The sequence below is a fragment of the Lentinula edodes genome, assembly GCF_021015755.1.
Source record: "Lentinula edodes strain Le(Bin) 0899 ss11 chromosome Unknown C8R40scaffold_89, whole genome shotgun sequence".
NCBI classification, from domain to species: Eukaryota; Fungi; Basidiomycota; class Agaricomycetes; order Agaricales; family Omphalotaceae; genus Lentinula; species Lentinula edodes.
This window is the reverse complement of record NW_025764395.1, coordinates 19,397-33,008: the sequence shown is the minus strand read 5'-3', so window position 1 is coordinate 33,008 and position 13,612 is coordinate 19,397. Positions and strand designations below refer to the sequence as shown.

The 13,612-nt window shown below is 47.0% G+C and overlaps 3 protein-coding genes across 3 annotated transcripts; all 3 read left to right on the top strand.

The window, feature by feature from the left end:
• Positions 1-644: 644 nt before the first annotated feature.
• Positions 645-860, top strand: C8R40DRAFT_1021440 (uncharacterized protein; the record flags this gene model as incomplete). The annotated part of the gene is made up of 1 exon (XM_046223014.1): positions 645-860. A coding segment is annotated over one exon (216 nt), but the record flags the coding sequence as incomplete, so codon positions are not given.
• Positions 861-5,040: 4,180 nt separating this feature from the next.
• On the top strand, positions 5,041-5,620 carry C8R40DRAFT_1075346 (uncharacterized protein; the record flags this gene model as incomplete). The annotated part of the gene is made up of 3 exons (XM_046226849.1): positions 5,041-5,238; positions 5,430-5,495; positions 5,555-5,620. The coding sequence occupies 3 exons, from the start codon at positions 5,041-5,043 to the stop codon at positions 5,618-5,620; spliced, it is 330 nt and encodes a 109-aa protein (XP_046078872.1).
• Positions 5,621-7,617: 1,997 nt separating this feature from the next.
• C8R40DRAFT_1178632 (uncharacterized protein) lies at positions 7,618-8,487 on the top strand (the record flags this gene model as incomplete). Its single annotated transcript, XM_046232898.1, has 2 exons — positions 7,618-7,995; positions 8,227-8,487. The coding sequence occupies 2 exons, from the start codon at positions 7,618-7,620 to the stop codon at positions 8,485-8,487; spliced, it is 639 nt and encodes a 212-aa protein (XP_046078871.1).
• Positions 8,488-13,612: the final 5,125 nt, after the last annotated feature.

Below are 13,612 nucleotides of genomic sequence, written 5' to 3'. Positions count from 1 at the left end.
CCTAAGGTTTTCTTGGGTGTGACACCTGGTGACACCTGTTACTAGAACCAGTCGCTGACAGAGGAGGTACAGGAATAGATAGGAAGTGTGGGAGCGTGTGGCTGGTACTGGGACTGGCCTGGTTGTAGCCAGGGCATGACAGCTCGGCTGAGGTTGGGTGCAGGTTCCCAAGAATTGTGCCCTGTGTCATAACCCTTCCACTTCACTAAGTATTCCAGCTTCTTCCACCGTACTCAGCTGTCCAGGATATCCTCCACTTCATATTCCAGTTCATCTTCATCCTCTAGGTACACTGGTTCCAGTGGTGTTGGTATTTTGCCTCACCCACACTTAGGACACCATTGTATTGCCATCACAGAGCAAGCCTTTTGTGACCTCACTGCGCTCCCTCACATCATTGGCATACCAATTCAAACTCCTTGGTTCCTCCTTCAGCCACTCCTGGTTTGAACAAGTTATATGATTTGTATGAAACTCCCTTGCGCAAAGGCATTATGGAACTACAGAACACCTCTACCTCCTTCATTGTACATTCATCCCCTATTATGGCAGACGCAGCACTGCTGCCAGAGTACAGCAGCTTTGTATTTTCTCCTAAAAAAGGAAGCATTCCATCAGCATTGAATTACCTTTTATCCCAGCCACCATCCACCATCTTCGAGGAAAAGCTCCAGAAAGCATTGCATATACTCACGAAGAAATATTCAATCCTAAAGGAGCAGACAATCATCATGCAATCAAGCATGGTTTTGAATACTGCATATTGCAATAGGCTCAGGGAACAGCTAGCAGCACAAGAGGAGAGTTGGAAACGTACCGCGAAAGGCAAACTCATGGGAGATGGACAACCTCGACTCTTAATTTCATGAGAGTTTGTCCAGCATGTTGAGGAGTTTACAAAAGTGGCACTAGAAAAATAATCAGCTGCAAATGAGAAACAGGCAAATAAGGAGGACAGAGCTGCAATGAAAGTAACCTGGGAGAAGCTACAACAAGATTGAGACAAGCAGAATAAAGCTAACAAGGTTCAATGGAAGGAAGATTGTGGGGTGTGGGACAAAAATAAGAAGAAGGGTATCAATCAGGGACCTCAGCCAAAGTGGGGAGATGTTTGGTTTCCACCAGTCCTGAAGTCCTGGGTAGTCACCAATAAAGATAAAGATGCTGGGAATGGAGACATCGGTGATGATGATGACAACAACAACACCACAGATTCTAAGGATAATGAATAACAATTAGATTTTCTTTACATATAGGCTTTGCTGCTATTGGAGTCAGAGCCAGGTCCAAAACACTCTGGGAAATTGAAGTCCTGGCATCGACCCACTCTCCATCATCTCTGTAATTTTCTTCCTTCTGTCATAACACTTTGGGTCTCTTTCTCGTATCCTATCCTCGCAGTATTGGTTTGGGTCAAATACTATTTTCTTGATAACTTCCTGTACAACCTCTTAGGGCCAGTGCTGGTCTCGAGGCTCCATTAGAGACCGCAGAGTTAGCTCAGTAAACTCATCATTGAGTTCATTATATTGCTGTTTCAAAGATTCGAGTTCATCCTGAATTGCTTCAAGTTGTTGAATTTTGGATTGAGCACAATTCTCCGCTGCACAACTCATTCAGTTCAACAAGAAACCATTCATATTCAAACACGTACCCTGACGGACACTGTCAGCAACTGCTTCTAGTAACAGGTGTTACCAGGTGTCACACTCAAGAAAACCTTAGATGGTGGATGTCAAGTCCATGCCTCGGGGCCCCATTCCGCCGCTCGGTATTCCGAAGATCCACCTTTATTGTAATCTCATCCTTATTGTTCTTTCTCGCTACACATACCCTTTCATTCTAGTCACTCCTTATTGTCCTTTACTTTACCCTGCAGGTACTACTTGTATAGCTCCTAGTAGTTAGTCTGGCGCTTTGCACCGATGCGCCAATCCGTAGATATAAATACTGCCTGTACGCTACTGTAGTTCCTCAGTTTAATTATTAATTTAGATCTCCCTTCCCAACTTAGCCCTTCTCTAAGTTTTCAGGCTCAACGCCTTGAAGTACGTTCTAGTCTACCTTAGGACTTAAACGTTCTTTGGTTCGCTCCTCGTCATTGGCGATATCGCCGCTCCGACTTGGCTGCTACTAAGCTCCTCCCTTCTATAATCTCCAGGGACTAATGGCGTAACGGCGGAGTTCCAAACATGAGAGCTCCCGATGGAATGTAAGCCTGGGAGGGAGGTCCTGGGAAGTGGAGGTAACAGCGGACATCCTCAAGCAATGGGGGAAGTAGTGGAGAAGCGGTACATAGTTTGACGTTACTGAGATCAAAGTCCCTGAGCTTGTGGAGCACTTGGGGAGGTTGGCTCACCAAAACGATAGACATTGGGGAGCTTTAGTATTGGTCAAGGGAGGTTGAAGACTCACTCAGGTTGCTTAGACGTGAGGTAAAAGCGTGTATTGGATCGTTTAGATGATCATAGAGATGAAGATAGAAGTAGGGAAACAGAGATAGTGAAACAGGGAGTAAGAGAAATCCGTATAGTTAGCAGGTACAAAGGGACAGGGACTGGACCTATGCAAAAGGGCGTGTGTTCAAAATATACCAAGCTGGGCTTCTGGATGCTACGGGACTGTTTGAATACATATAGGGAAGTTAACAAAGGGACATAGTATGAAACAGGCACTTAATGGGGTTTCTGTTAAGATCATGTACACGGTGAAACCGTGCCAGGGCCACAAGGTGTCTAAGTGCGGAAGACAAGTGGGACAGTAGTGAAGTTATTAACAACACCGCTGTTACGCCATTAGTCCCCCGAGATCGAGAGTATAGAGAGAGGAGCTAAGTAGCAGCCAAGTCGGAGCGGCAGTATCGCCAATGACGAGGAGCGAACCGAAGGACGTCTAAGTCCTAAGGTTATAGTAGAGAGTACTTCAAGGCGATGAGCCTGAAGACTTAGAGGAGCACAGAGTTAAGGAGGGAATCTAAGTTGATCTAAGTTGATAATTAAACTGAGGAACTACAGTAGCATATAGGCAGTATTTATATCTACGGATCGGCGCATTGGTGCAGAGCGCCAGACTAACTACTAGGAGCTATACGAGTAGTACCTGCAGGGTAAAGTAAAAGACAATAAGGAGAGACTAGAACGAAAGGGTATGTGTAGCGAGAAAGAACAATAAGAAGAGATTACAATAAAGGACAGATCTTCGGAATACCGAGCGGCGGGATGGAGGCCCGAGGCATGGACTTGACAGTTTCTAAGCACATGAGGATGGAATGATGGATGTATGTACATGGTTCTAGAGCTCTGTAGTAACATTGTTCAGTTGAATTGAGGGAAGTTATTGATTGTGGAGGTTGTTCTAGCAGTAAGGAGGTCTAAAGGGATGTTGGGAGGGATATTGGGGGTCCAGAAAAGGAGACTGGGGAGGTTGGGAACTATGTTAAGGAGCTTGTGGGCTATGCGATTTGGGGTGAGGCATGACATTACCCCCCTGTCTACTCCTCCAAGCCTCCAAGGAGGGTCCTTTTTGCTGTCATGTGCTTTCCACGTGACTCAACCTTTTCCCATTCATAAGTTCGTTTTCTGGTGTTTTTCCAGATCCTTGCCATCATTATCTGAGTTAAACTCAATTACTATTAGCTTCACCCTGTCATGCCTTGCCTGATTTTGCTTCCTTACCTATCATATTACTCCTCATTACCTTCCTATATCTCCCCACTGTATACCCAGAGCTCCCCTTGTCTGCTTTCACCATATGAAACGAGATCTAATCCGTCACACGAATCGGATTCGTCTCGAGTACGACGGGAGGTTCACTTTGCTCTGAAGGACTGCTCAAATTTCAGGGTTACGGGAGGTAGACTGAGTTCTTAGACTCAGAAAGATGGGGGATAAAAATCTGTCTATTCCTTTGGTCAACCTCCTCCCTAAGTAGGAGAAGATACAGTGTACATGTAGTTAAAATTTATGCTGAAACAAAATGAAAGCACCCTCAAAACAAACCAACGGTACCCTTTTTGAGGGATTACCGCTGAGGCTGTTCTGTACGCCCTGTCCTCAGTCCGACGCGCTGCTTTTCGCATAGGACTTGTCGAGTTCTGTGCGCAGAGGCACATGGAGCTCGACAACCACTATGTAATATGCCACATGGCTGTCACATGTATCATATATGGTCCCTGTTAGTACAGTTTACTAGTACTTGCTAACAGGGCCTGACATGTCTCACCTGTCATATATTTCCTCTTTATCTGTTTCCCTTCTCTGTCTCAACTCTCCGAACACCTCTCAACCTCCTACATCTACCTCTGGTTAGGCTCCCCTCACCAGTACCGGCACTTCCCATACTTCCTTGTACGGCCTAGGTGGCTACAGCATTTACTTAGGCCCAGTCTGGGTAAGACCAGAGCAGGCCCTCTATGCTAGGGCCTCACACACCCCTCCCAGTACCATTACCAGAGCTCCTATCCCCGTTTCACCACCAGTGTTTCCTCTGCCCCATCCCAATTCCGCTGAAATGACAATCAATGTGGCTATTAATGAACTGGCTAGCACCATTGAAGAGCCCCCTCTAGGTCAACTAGCCTTGTTCCACTCTGTTTTTGGCATAGGTGTTTCGTTGGCTAGATACATCATCAATGATCCCCTCTGGCCATTACTCGCGGCTGCTGAGCTTCCTTGTTCTTTTTATGTTAGAGGCAAGAAGGAGGCCAATTGTTCCGTTGTTCCCTATCTTGCTTGTTGCAGTAATTGTGACAATAAAAAACCCTGCGTCCTGGGTCAGTTTGCGCACTTTCGATATTTTTCGCGTAAGTGTTCCCGCGACTTAGTGTTTGCTCGTAGGTTTTTGGAGGTGCATGGCAATCCGGGTCAGTGTACCCATTTCACTCTTCCTTCCGAGCAGTGGAGGAACATTGCACTGAATGCGTTGGATGAGCAAGATCAACAGGAACTGGATCGTTTGGAGCTTGGTGACTTCCTTTGAAAGCAGCCCCAGCTCCCCGGACCTCCAGCCACCAGTTCCTTGCCTCCCCCAAGTCCTTCTGTCATGGCAACTCCTTGCGTGCTGGTGAAGAAGAGAAAAAGGGGTGTCCGGCAGGAGGAGGGAGGTTCCTCTTGGTGTAAGTGTCCCGTTGGAGAAGTTTCAGAGCTTGATGTAGTTCCAGAGGTCCATGACCACAAGCATAAACATCCTATATGGGGAAGTCGGGATGCTGAGGTCCCAGATTATCGTAGAGTGGTGTTGGTTCTTCGCCCCCCCTCATGGATACTCCTGATCTGGCCGCTTTGTTTGGTGGTCCCATCAATGAGATTGTGTATTCTCCTCCTCTGTCAGAGGAATCAGGAAGCAATTGAGTTCCTCTTCCATCATCTCAGGGTCATTCCTTGAATCTCCTGACCTGCAAGCGGTCTAATTTGCCTGGTTTGTCTAATCAGTTTGTTCCACCAGTGGTGCCGGAACATTGGTCAGCAGTGACCATAAAAACCCCTCCTCTTTCTCAGGTGAGTCCCCTTTGTTCTTGTTTCCTGATCTGAACCTGTGTCTTATGCCTGTATCCCAGCGTTCCCGAGAGGTTCTCCACTCCTACCCTCGAGCTCAAGCCACTGCTGTCATGCACTGGCACTAAACCACGACGCGGTAACTCCCTTCTTTTCACTCAAGCAACATCCCCGAACCTCCTTCCTCTCTTGGAAACCTCCCCTTCCCCTCTTGAGAACATCCTGACGCCACCTCTATCCTCAAAACCGCCACCTGAACTCAATACCTCCTCAACCACCTACCACCTGACAGACCCAGGAACTCGCCCACACATCCATCAGACTGTCCTCATGTATTCTAGATCATCCCCATTAAATGCTCACTTCACACAATGCTCCCCTGACCCTTTCATGTTGTCTATATAAGTACCCTTATGTCCTAAAGATTCCCAGCTTGGTATATTTTGAACACACACCCTTTTGCATAAGTCCAGTCCCTGTCCCTTTGAACGCCTAATGCCGTGGTGAGCTAACCTCCCCAAAACCTCCTCGAGCTCCCCAATTGCTCCACAAGCTCTGGGACCTCAATCTAGGTAACGTTGAAGCTACCCCCTACGTCAAACTATGTGCTGCTTCTCCGTTACAACCTCCAACACTCGAGGATGTCCGCCTCCAAGCCCCAGTTCCCGGGACCTCCCCTCCCGGGCATATATCTTCTCAGGAGCTTAGACACTCAAGACCCACTTCCGATACAACCTATTTGATCCTACATTGATGTTCTAGCAAGTACAACTCCTACTACGCAATACTACTAGGTACCATACTTCTACCTTCCCTACCTATGCCTTAGGGACCTCTCTGGACCTCTCTGGACTGTATAGGGACCTCCTCAAGGGTCACATCTCTCTGTCCCATCCACTACTAGGTCATTCCTGTCCTCGGTCGCGGTTCCTGTAGCTCCCTTCGAGCTCCAGCCTGCTCCTAGCACACTACAACATAAACTCCATATACCAAAACCTACCCTAAGACCTATTCTGACCCAGGTCTTACAACTGCTGCTTTAAAAGCTGAAAACAAAGCTCTACAGGCTGAAGTAGCAGACCTCCGCAAGCTTCTGGAGGCTTTTCATACCAACACTTTGACACCCACCTCCCTCCTTCTTTAGACAATCGTAACAAGGACCTAGAGGCGAGTCGTCGCTGCAGATTGTTTGGAGTATAGCCGTGTTCTAGCTCAGTTTAGGGCTATTGAGGCTGAATTGCCAAAAGTTCCCTTGGAGGTGGTTGTTGTTTTTCTCCTCCCCTTTTCTTTCCTACTGACTTGTAATTCCTTGACTTCAGGATGTGCTTACACAATTTCACCTTGCAGTGTCAGAGGTAGACTCCTGTAGGGGAGTGGCCATAAGGCAGAAGCAGGAACTTTCAGAACTTTGCAAGCAGGTTGACAAGGAACAGAAGTGGTCTTATGAGGCCCACGAGGAGTTGGACGCTGCTAATGCGCATGCTATACGTCTATGGGACTGTCTGGAGGAGCTCGAAGAATCTGTCCATCGTTATTGGACACAGGCTCATGTCGCAGAGGAGCTTATCCGGAAGTACCCTGAGGATGAGGGGTTGTATGAGGTGGACCTACCTTTGCTTTCCTCCTTGCAGGATAAGTTGACTGCTTCCACGGCAATGTTGCGTCATATGGCCATCTTTGCTCATTGGTTGCATTCCGCTGACCCTGCTAACCTCCTTCACCATAACAATGTGTACGTGGGAGGTCTCATTGAGTTGGTCATCACACTCCTGTCGCGTAGTCTCCCCATCCTCCGGAGCAGATGAGACCTGTTGTTGAACTGGCTCTGAAGTACTTGTCCCAAGGTCAACTTACCCATGGCGAGTTACACCTCCAGTTGATTAGTAGCTTGTTGTATTACTATTCCAATGCTGCTGATCATGTTGATGGGCTGTATCAGGACATGTTTGCCCACTCTCGCTTTTCCTCCAACAAGGTGTTGCTTACTGCTTCCCAACACGCAGGTTATGTTGATGCTCGTTCTGGTTCCCTAGAACCTTCCTTACACTGTTGACCCTTTTCCTTTGGCCATCCCATACCCCTTCCTCAAAGTCCCACTTCCGGTCATATCCCCGCTGTTCCCATGATGGACTCTGTAATGTTGATGTGGGAGGGTATGATTGAGGCCTATATTTGTGAGGTTTTAGGTTACCCTGCTTCCCCAGATCATGTCCCGCCCCTGGTAGAAACTCCCAGTTCCAATGCTCTCCTGCCGGCAATTACCTCCTTGGTCACAGATGATGCTCGTTCCATGCTAGGTGCAAGTATCCCTGTGCCACGGAGGACCCCCTTGTTCTTACCAGGATCCTTGTTGCCCACCTCTCCTCATTCTCCTTCCCCCATCCCTTCCTCCCCTTGTGTTCTTGACATCTCTCACAAAGTCGTTGATCTAACTATAGATGATGCCGAGGACCTGTACGAGTTGCAGGAAGAGTTTCTTGCTCGGACAGGTGGGGCAGCGACAGTTAAGCAGGAGATTACAGAGTCCGACGTAGTGTAGCCCCCTATCTTTGTTGTCTCTTTGCTGTAATATATTTGTTTTGGATTCCGTCACTTCCGCTAAGTCTGAACTCTTGTGGAAATGTAAAAATAAGAAAAAAAAATGCTGAAAATCAGGAGAATTTGAGGAAGAAATCGTAAGGCTGTAGTGTTGTAGTGCTCATCATGTTTCATAGGTTTGCCATTATATCATTAGCTCCTGCTCTTCCGTTCTTCCCTCCCTCTCCTCCCTGTCACTCCGTGTCTTTCATTGCCTATTCCCCCCGTCTGTCCTTCAAAACCTCCTCCTCATCCTCCCGTGCATCCCTTTCAAGAGAAGCCCAATGCTTCTGCGACGGCTGCCACTTCCTTGGATGGTTCTCGTGCCAACTTTGCAGGAGCCCAAGGGAGCCTGCTGTCACAAAGTGGCAGCGGTAGAGTGACTAAAGCAGGGAGGCAGAGCGGTAATGCAGAGTGACTGAGCAGAAGTGATAATGCGGAGCAACTAAGCAGAGCAGAGACGGACTGGTCCCAAGATAATGACAGAGAGGTCAAGATAAGGGACCAGGCTGTGGGGGTTGGGCTATTTATACATAATCTGATCTGCGAGAAATGACGATGTAATACTGTACAGTTTAGTAGAAGGAGAAGGGTAATAGGTGGATCAGTAATTGATGGGATTTGATAGTGATGTAATCGTACAAGTAAAGGAGTCAAAACGGTGAGAAAAGGAAAATGATAGGGGCTACGTACTTCATGACAGTACTCCTCGTCCTTTACTTCCTCTATCTTTGCCTTCATCCTTGGAGCTTTAAGAGAAGCTTCAGGGAGTTACTGTTCCGTCCGCAAAGCTGATCTGGTCAGTGTAAACCTGAGTTCTCAATCTGCGGAGGTAGATTGCCTATTGAACAGCTCCAAAGGAATGCTGTTCGCTAAGTAAAACAAGTTTTCAAGGTGTCACATAGCGACGGTTTTGTCTATGAAGCATCTAGTTGCTCCACTATCCACTAGTATGGCATACTCTTTGTCTTCGTCGGGGTCGGAGAATGGAAAGCGTGTAGGTGAATGCATATCTCGAAGCCCCCTTCCCATTTCCCGCCTCGTCCAACAGTTCTTGCTCACCTTCTTTTGGTGAGTCCAGGATGTGAATGTTCCAGATGTCGTCCATTCCCTCCCTTTCCTCCACTATGATTCCGGCACAAATTCGTTCTAGAGGACTAGTTGAATCATCCTTACGACCTCCCCCTTGGTTGGCTGTCCCTCTTCCTCGAGTTGAATCGGCCTTGGAAGCTCTCTCTGAGCTTCCTTGATCCTCCACTGGACATTCCAGTGATTCTGGGTTAGGACAGTCCTTTGCTCAGTGCTCCTTTCGTCCACAACACATACAGAGCTCTTGTCTTTGTCTTCTCCACTTCTCTGCTCTTTCTTTGGGAGACCATTTCCTCCTCCATTCTCCATCCCTGCAGTGGCAGCAGTCTTCCTCTTCTCCTAGATTTTAGTTCTCGTAGTTTTCCTCATCCCCCCAAGCTGTAGAAGCCCTTTGTTGTCCCTCTTTCCAGTTGGACCTGTTTTGGAACCTCCCTGTCATAGCTGGTTTTGGATTGGAGGTCAAGACGTCAGCTGTATCCCGTTCCATATGCAAGGGGGACTTATAAGGGGCTTCGGGTGCTAGCTCCAACCTGGGAAAGCGACTCAGCCATCCTTGCAGTGTTTTTTCACCATGGAGGTTCTGTCATGAAGTACATAGCCCCTATCATTTTCCTGTTCCCACCGTTTCGACACCTTTACTTGTACAATTACATCACTATCAAATCCCATTGATTACTGATCTACCTGTTACCCTTCTCCTTCTACTGGCTTCCGCCACCTTCCTTGTTCCTAAACTGTACAGTATTACATTGTCATTTCTCGCAGATCAGATTATGTATAAATAGCCAAACCCCCACAGCCTGGTTTCTTATCTTGACCTCTCTGTCATTATCTTGGGACCAGGTATGTGTTACTTATTATTACCTATGACTACAATACTCAATATATCTCTGTCATTATCTTGGGACCAGTCCATCTCCACTCTGCTTAGTCGCTCTGCATCACCACTCTGCTCAGTCGCTCCACCTCCCTGTTCTGCTTAGTCACTCCGCTGCTGCCGCTTTGTGACAGGTTCCTCAAACTCTCCGCTTGCGCACGTACAGCTCCGTCCAGCTTCGTGAACACTTGAGTCCATTCATCGTAGGATTGAGGTTCTTCCTTTTCAGTAACAACCTGTAAAGGAAGCCAGGGAGCTACCCCTTTCTTGAGGTATGTCACCAGGGCCTTGTCATTAAACCCAGTCAGAGGAGCATATTCATTGAAGCGGATGAAAAAATTCATGAAGCTCTCCTCAGGCATCTGCTTCATCCAAGCTAGCCTTCTCCTTGCCTCGTCTGCTTCATCAATGTGTCTGAATTTGGAACTGAACTCCCATTTGAATTCTGTCCAGTCCTCAAGACAGGTATACTCCCCCCTCAGTTGTTGCCGATTCAACGTATTGAAGTGGCAGAGTGCTGCGCCAGTGAGGTGACTGGCTGCCAAAGCGCATTTGTCCTTTTCTCAAGCATAGATAGTAGGACGTACCCCAAACATCCTCTCCAAACTGAGGACCCACGTCTTCCATGCAGAACAATTGTCACCTGCAAAGCTCTCGATCTTACCAACATTGAGTTTCAACTCGATGGTGATTCAATTTTTTTCCTTGTTGCTCTCACATGTATTCTGTCCTTCATTGGAGGGTCTAGGAGCTGCTTTACAGTGCCAACCTTGTCTTGGATCATAGTACCAGGGTTGGTCAGGGTCATAGCAGGTTGGAGGTACTTCAGGAGCTCCAGTGGGAAGCTCCCCTCTATCCTCATTGTCCCTGCCACTGCTTCTACCCCGGGTGACTGGGTGTGTTCCCCTTTGTTGGAACTTTTGGAATCGTTATCACCCGGTCCCCCTGAGGGTGGCGGTGGAGGAGGAGGTGGAGGGGGGGCCTCTCCCCCGCCCCTTCCTTCCTGTCCCCTTTGACCCCATCCTCCCTGGGTCAGAGGTCTTTCTCAATCTCTCGAGTGACTTGAGAGGTGTGGGGGAGGCTCTCTATCAGGGAGATTAAACCCCCCTTTGCCTCCTCCACTCGCGACTACTCCACCATCCTCTAACATGTACCTTCCTCCCTCTGGTCTCACGTACTCCCCTAGCTCTGCTCTTTGCATGCAAGCTCCCCATTCCTGCACCTATCCGCACTTGGGGTGGCAGGTAGTGGGACTGTTTGTCCTTCCTGGGGGTTCCCTTCCCTAACTCCCATAGGAGTATGTCTAGTAAAGGATATTGGCTCCGTAGCTTGCCAGCTTCTTGGCTGGGGAACTACCAGAGGGGGACCCCCCCTTATGTCATTTATCATTACCATGGGCACTTGCCCGAATAATCCCACCATGTTTCCTGTTTTGGAAAATGGTCCACCAGTTGGTATCCCCTCCGTTATGAACCCTTTCCTTACCTCACGGAGTTGCTCCTGGAGCGTCTCAATGACTTGAGCCTGCTGTTGGATCATTATTGCCAATTCCTGAGAGTGTGCTGAGTCAACAACCATGCTGGGTCAGTTTGTCTGAGCTCCTGTCACAAAGGATGTTCCAAAAGAAGGTACTGCCTTTTCATAAACTGCCAACATTCTTCCTTGGTTTGGCCCCCTCTGAGTCTCTTCTCCCATGTCAAGTCCATGCCTCGGTGCCCCATTCCACCACTCAGTATTCCGAGATTTACCATTTATTGTAATCTCATTCTTATTGTTCTTTCTCGCTACACATACCCTTTCATTCTAGTCTCTCCTTATTGTCTTTTTCTCTACCCTGCAGGTACTACACATATAGCTCCTAGTAGTTAGTCTGGCGCTCCGCACCGATGACATGCCTAAATTTTGGCTAGACGTCTATGCTGTGAATTGTGACATTTTCATGTATAGATTTGTATCGAGAGGACTGTAATTGAGACCCAGGTTGACAGTCAAAGTCAATACTGAATCAGTCTAATAAGTTGAAGGGACCATATACCCATACTACCACAAGTTGGTTAGTTTACCCATCCCCAATACTACCTTCAGATAGCAGTCTACCTGTTTGTCAAACAGGATTATACCAGACTCGGACTACATCCGAAGGATGACTATTCACGTATGACATACCCAGGATATTCTTATTGGACCTTACACTGGCAGGAGTTTGGAAGAACTTACTCAAGTGACCATGAACCAAGGATTGACTCGAAATGACTTTCTAGAACTCAGGAATTATCAAATACTCCTTCTAGAACGAGATCATGCATTAACCTAAAAGACTGCGATTTAGTCTAATAGACCAATCAGGTTGCATGGTTGAGGAAAATGACTAGAAGAACAATTGAAGTACTGTGAGGCTCCGAAGACATATCAAATGAATGTCAAAGAGTCCTAATGTAGAAAATATTGAAGAATGCAATTAAATGAATACTATGCATAACTCCCTTGATAGAATATAGGCACAATGGGTGTCTATTGAAAGAGAGAAGCAATTAGTTTAATCCAGATAAATCAGATTGATAGGATTAGAATTGAGGAGAGCTGATTTGCCTCCGGATGAGGTGACAAATGATCGAAGTAAGTGTTGAACAGCAATGACAGCTGAACACAATTCGAGTCATTCTCCAAAACAATTAAATTAAATGAACATCAGAGTACCTACCTATGTTTGGAGGTATACTAGAATCTTGGAACCATTATGAACCAAATAAGGACATGTAGATTCAAATTAAATGGAATCTGACCAATTGTAGAAGTTTCCTTGCGGTTCCGAACATTTATTGTATTGAATTGATTGTACTGTGCGATTCTATATTCTGTATGTATAAATAGCAATCCGATGTATCTGGAATACAAGTGATTTTGGGACGACGTTGCAGTGCTAATTCGTAAAAAGGAAAGACACACTCCCGCCAGACTGAAGCCTCTTCGCTAGCAGCCATTCGGGCCCGGCACTTGTGAGTATAGGAACGTCATGTTCTGCTCCTTGTGACTGCGAGAAGTATATCCAGTTGTTGGGTATTCTTCGAACTTAGGATCAGTTGTTGGTCTTAAGGGCAAATCACGCTGTGTGGTTGTGCCAGCACATAGTTCTAGCCCTCCATAGGGATCTGGGTGTTTCAGTTTTAATTTACTTTGATTCAAACCCCCAATTCTGGATATACCCATATCAATACAATCAAAGCACAAATTGTGCGGGGTAGGCATTGGAAGGCGGGCTGTATATGAGGATACAGCCTGCTGCAGTAATAGATACAGCCTGCTGTATATAGCTTATGTAATGATCTTCATTTCCCCATGGTCAATATGAACTATTTTGGTCTACCTACTCTACGACCGTGATGAATACCCTACAATGGGTTAGCAAGTACCAGGATCCAAGCAGCAACTATGTGGGTCACTGCTGGCCAACTTTGTACTGGTAGGTGTAACATCGCTCCTTTTCTTTGGTTGTGGTTTATATGGACTACATTTCGGTAGTGCGATGTGCTCTGTCTAAACCACAGTGAATTAACCAGATGTGGTTGTAACCTACCAC